General features: G+C 40.3%; 1 protein-coding gene across 1 annotated transcript in view; it reads right to left on the bottom strand.

The window, feature by feature from the left end:
• UBXN2A (UBX domain protein 2A) overlaps positions 1 to 3,106 on the bottom strand; it is a 13,593-nt gene extending 10,487 nt beyond the window's left edge. The window contains exons 1-2 of the mRNA XM_010011713.1: positions 3,066 to 3,106; positions 1,515 to 1,647 (exon numbers count right to left, since the gene is read on the bottom strand). Coding sequence (XP_010010015.1) covers positions 1,515 to 1,647; positions 3,066 to 3,106 — 174 coding nt within the window. The remainder of the gene's footprint in view (positions 1 to 1,514; positions 1,648 to 3,065) is intronic.
• Between the last annotated feature and the right edge of the window lie 2,735 nt (positions 3,107 to 5,841).

The raw sequence follows: 5,841 nt of genomic DNA, 5'->3' as shown, positions 1-5,841 counted from the left end.
AAAAAAAACCCCAATAAAAAAGAGCTGGAATACCCCAGCCAGCTGCAACTCTTCAAGAGCTAATTTGAGAGCACACACATGCCTGGTGTTGGAACACCAGCGACCAGAATAGTCCAGCTGGGGATTTATTTGGGTAAAGTCTTGTTTTAATCATTCAGAAGGATTTTCTGCAAGTAAGGCATTGAAATAATTCATGCAGAAGCCTTTCACTCAGGAAATGCAGCAAGTATCAGAAAATTTACTTTCAGACAGTCATACATTTATGTCACCCTGGAATTCCTGGTATATTCAAAACACTGGTATTAGAGTAATGAAAAAAATTCACAATAGCTTACTAACTTTGCCAGAAGACATTCACTACTTTAACTTGTAGCCTTCACAGTGTTCACTAAAAATCTCTCCATGGACGTATTTGGGATTGCACTTTCATATTTATGCATCACACCATTTAAAGCAGCATTTGATCATCAAGGTCCGATCCCTGAAATAACCTTGCCTTGACAGCTACTTGGCTACATGTGAGGTATATAAAGCACGTACAAATGCAGATCACCTCAGCTGGAAATTAGTTTGAACTAGGCTTGATAGTGCTTGACAATTTCATCTTTTTTTTCTTTTTTGCAGTTCAACTTCTTAGAAGATGATTGCTACATAAACACACAGCATGTGCAAACTGCTGAATAAAATACCTTCTCTTTTGGTTGGGCAGTCTGCTAAAAAGGCACATAGCACTCGGCAAGATGAGATTCCTTTAAGAAGTCTTGTGTCTTATGGCACCAATGCATATGGAAGGAGTTCTCATCATGGGAGGGTTCCTCTACAGTAAGCCAGTTTGCGAGCTTAACATGGACTAATTATTCCACACCAACTCCCTGTTTAGACATTGACAGAGGTACTGCCATGAACACTATTTCAGAACTGGAATTTAAAGTAGTGTTCCTGGATCCACTAACATAATTTCCAGCAATGCCCACTGCAAATTTCTCCTTGACTTCTTTGCTCTACATGGCTGTTTCTCCAGCCCCTTACCAATCTTTGGGGAGTAGCAGAAAAACATGACAAGGACAGAATCACTGAGATACAAGCCCTAGTAAACATCTCACTAATACCACAACTATACAAATAAGAGCAAACAAAAAAAATATCTGGGCTATGCCTCTACATGAAAAAGCTACAACTCCTCAAAAAACTTCTTATGTAACAGTACTTGTCATGATTCCTTGCAACTTATGATCAGGTCACTCCCCTTACTAATAAAGCAGAACTGCATTAGCCTACACCAGTGTAGGCCCTAGAACAACCCTAATCCCACTATAAGAGCGAGCCAGAAGCACTGAAGCATAGGCCTGGCTGACTAAGAGATAGGAGATGTTCTTCCTGCTGTCTGAATTCCATGTGCATTTACTTATTTACAGATGTACTGGATGAGGCTGCTAGACTTCTTACATGTTTTCTGAGGTACTCCTGGAGTGCTGTTACTTTAAACATGAGTAATTTTTTTCTTCACTGCCTACCTGGTTCTTGACTGTAGTTGGGGGCATACATATAGCACCAACCTTCTGAGCTTCTTCAAAAAGATTATCTACAAAGTATTCACAGCTTTGTTCTGTACCATTCAAAATCTGATCATCGGTTCCTGATTTACACCTGCAGAACAAAGGCATAAGTAAAAACAAAGCCATGGAGAACAGGTTAGAAGACAAGCAGTTACCCTGGTAGCTCAGTACCAAGAGGTGTGAAAAGCATGCTTCCCCACACCCAGCTGACTTGGTTGTTACAAAGCATCAGGTCAACTCTGCATTGTGCCTTTTCTGGAAACTCTGAATCTCTTACTGCTACTATTTGCATTTCAGAAGCACAAGTTAAAGAATTACAATAGAAAAGGTGAATTCATCTATGCAGAAGCTTCTAAGCTTGGTATCAGAGCAGGGAATGCAAGTTAGATGATTCATACTTCTAATTCAGACCCTCAAACATGTAACTGCACACCAGTGAAAGGCCTTCCTTAAAGCCTTTCCATGATACATGCTTGGGCAACTTCCTTTGCCGTAAGCTTTGAAAACTACATACAAAGAAAACTGCCCAAGGATTTACTTCTCCACCCTGACCTGGACCGCCCCATCACAGAACCACCATTGCTGTCCTTGAAAGTACATTAGAGAAACTCAAGAACAAGCGACTCACCACCACTTGAGCATACTGAAGAAATACAACAGAAGACTTCAGTACTGTGGAGACTGCCAGGGTATTAAAAAAGCTGCATCAACTACATCTTTTTGTAGAACACTGTATATGTGACAGCTGTTTCTGTTAGATTTTCACCAATCAAAATGCAGAAATATGCAACCTGAATGAATAATTATCTTTCAGTTTCGGTTCTTTGCACAGTAAGAGGATTATGCAGTTTTTGGTAAACGCTGCAGGAGTTATTCCTATTGGAGATTCAGAAAAGTCTATTTTAAGCAATTCAGAAAATAAAAAAATCCCAGCTCTTGAAAAGTATCCAGTTTAATGTAAAATTGCATTGAATTCAAGGGCAGCAATGCTTACTTGAATGGTAATTAGATACATTTGCATAAAAAGGAATTGTTTGCAGAGCATCTATGCACCACTAAGAAATCCCTACAGATTAACATATTTAAACAAAAGAAAAACTCAACAACCTGAAAGAAGAAATTTCAGATGTGTGCTGTCCCCATTTTAGTTCTCTAATAGAACACAAGAAACTTGAAGTGTTAATCTGGGTATTCACTAATGATTTACCTTGGTAACGGAACTGGAAAACCAAACACATCCATATCAAATACAGAAGTGCACAGTGAGTTCACGATTTGCAGGCTGCCTTTCTATTTTAAATACAAATATTTATGCAGCCTCTTGCATCTTGAAAACATTCCAGGTATGTCAAAGATCTTTTAGCAAAACTATTCATTTTTTCAACTTTAGTATATGTGGAGCAGGTGGGCACAGAAACAAATTAACATAAAGTTTGAAAAGTCATGGCAGTACACAAACAGCAATAGGAGAGGAAGAGGAAAAAGGGGGAAGGAGGAACTGGCACCTACCATTCTTTCTTTACAGTTTTGATATTGTCCATGTCTTTCATTCTGGTGATTCACCTAATTATGAAAAGAAGATGGTTTAAAAAAAACCCAAATCATAACAATCACACAAAATGCCCAGCACAGTCCGCTTCCTTTTGTAGCTGAAACACTATAGTTTTTTCTGTGTTGATAGTACATTTAACCAGAAACCTCCAACTGCCCCCCACCATGTCTCCAGATGGTTCTTTGTTTTCCTGCAGCTTCTAATTTAATGACACATGAACCATGCATCTGTCTCAGGCATTCAAAAGGAAGATTACTTTTACAGAAATATACAAAATAAATTCCATAATAATAATGTGAATTGAAAATACATGCCCTTACTTATGCTAACCAAGAAAAAATATCATATGCCTTTTCTGAGCCACATGATTTGAACTCCCCTGATCTTTCACACTATGAGACAGTTGCAGAAAACCTGCATTGCCACTGCAGGCATTCTAATGACCTTCATCTCAGTAGCGTGTGTTATCAAAAGGTGCAAGGTTTCTCAGGTTCTTCTTCCTACCATACCTCAACATATTGGTGCAGCATCCCAGAAACTGTGAATTTGCGGTCTCCATTTAGCTGGAAGGGAAATCTGGATTTGCAAGTACTAAATATACTACAGGATTAGTCTGCAGAGTCAAAGTGCAGAATGCCATACTGATCGCATTACACTCAGTTCTGAGCTCTCTGAAAAAAGTTATAGAAAGCCAGAGACATCCCCCCCCCCAAAAAAACACCCTTACAGAAAACCCAGAATCACTCTAAAATTAGAAAAAGCCCCCAGGAGAACAGAAATCTTAAACTGCAGCTGTGTTTAAAGAGTTACTCCTGAAGACTGCTAAGTACAGGTTCCACAGACGATGTTCTGCTCCTGGCACATTTGAAATGAAGTCATGACATTGTGCATAGCTCTTAGCGTCAAAGTGAGCAGTAATGGCAATTGTACTCCTGAAAAAGTAGCATGCACAGCAAGACCAAAATGACTTTTAAGTGGTCTTGACATCTAATTTAAGAAGATGGAGAAGTTAGGGGGAAACAATATTCATTGCAGCAGTAACAAGAAAACCCATTCAGTTATTCAGCACTAATTCATGTTCATCTGGAGGCTGATACCGGTTAAATCCTCGTGAGACACCTTCTGTAGGAATGTATTATATAACGAGCCTTCAGAAAAACCCCATGATGACCAAATAGATTCAGCCAATAAATATGTCCATAACAGGTTTTAAAGTTTAGGCAGCCCTCAACACAACAAATGCTCTTATGCATTAGGTCAATACATTATACTTAGCACACCTTTGATATGTCACCCAAGACGTGGTACAGTCATCCCCCTCAAATGTTCTGCCAGAACATTACATTTACGAGGCTGTGCTGGTACGTTATGACCTTATGAGCATATCTGATCACTGTACTTGGGACTTTGTACCTGCATTTGGACAAAAGAACTTTCAGTATCAAGTACAGTGAATACATGTCCTTAAAAAATACAATTTTTTAATCGTCTCTCAAATTAAGTTTTAACACATGTTAGCACAAAGTATTTTTTGTGTTAATGTGCTTATCTTCTTATCTTTCGCTATTCAACAGAGTACTCCCCAAAGCAACAAGAGCCACCTCCTGCCATCTGCTTTTGTTGATTCTCTGTGTCATGTCATCAGAGCTGTTAAAGAGAGACAGACACAGTGAAGCAGCTCTTCAAATTAATTCTTTTGCTACATTAGGCTGGCATCAAATGTGCATGAACAGTATTCATAACTGGTCAGCTGTGAAAGTCACTGTTCCTTCTGAAGTACAACAGCAATTATGCCTAGAAGAAACATTTGTGTTAATGTATCAAGGTAAAGAAATCACCCTATACAGCATACCGATGTTTATTATGATCAAAAAGCCATTAGGAGATAGTGACCAGACTGCAGCGCAAGCACTTCAGCAAGCCAACTGAACTAGCACAAACAACCTCTCCTGCCAACTTCTAACAGACATCCCTAGCTGACACTTAAAACATTAAGAGTTTTGGTACATAGTTTTTGGGTAAGAAAAGGCATCACAGATTGGAACTTTCTTCATTTTAAATTTAATCTCTGGAGGTGGAAGAAGCAGAAGCTGGCAGCAGCCCACCACAGCCACATCTAGTAACTGTGGGAAGATACTCCTGGCCTTTCCCACCTCAGATTGGCTTCTCCAGCCCCAAAGGCTCTTCACCAGCCAAAGCTCCAGCCCTGCAACCAGCTCCGTGGGGAACAGGCCACTGACCTAGCAGTGACATTTCATAGATGGTTCTTGGAAACAAGCAGCTCTCACCTACACAGTTACAGACATATTAGTTTTTGCAGATACTGTGCTCAGTATTGTTCGGCCCACACATCCGGTTATTCTAATGCAAGAAAAGCAACACAGAAACTATGTTCGACGCTTTCCTCGGTCTGAAGGGCAGAAATAGCCAAGCAAGCACACACGGCCCCGGCCCCCATGAAAGCCTGCCTTAATAAGTCCGGCAGAAAGTAAACTTCTCAAGTTCAAAGCTATTTACAGCAGAGCGCAGTCTATCACTAGACCACGCAGAAATTGTGACTGAAAACCGCGCTGTGCCGAGCGACAAAGAAACAAGCAGCTACAGAAAAACTGCCAGAGCAAATTAAAAGCGAGATGAACATCAGACCTAATGGCCTGGATGTGACCGATACGCCACAGCACGCCCGTTTGCCCCCCAGCCGGCTGGAAGGGCTGCGCTCTTTGGAAAGAAACC

This window comes from Nestor notabilis, unplaced genomic scaffold, assembly GCF_000696875.1.
Source record: "Nestor notabilis isolate BGI_N333 unplaced genomic scaffold, ASM69687v1 scaffold20253, whole genome shotgun sequence".
Taxonomy (NCBI): Eukaryota; Metazoa; Chordata; class Aves; order Psittaciformes; family Psittacidae; genus Nestor; species Nestor notabilis.
The sequence above is the reverse complement of the archived record's forward strand: the minus strand, read 5'-3'. Positions and strand labels throughout refer to the sequence as shown.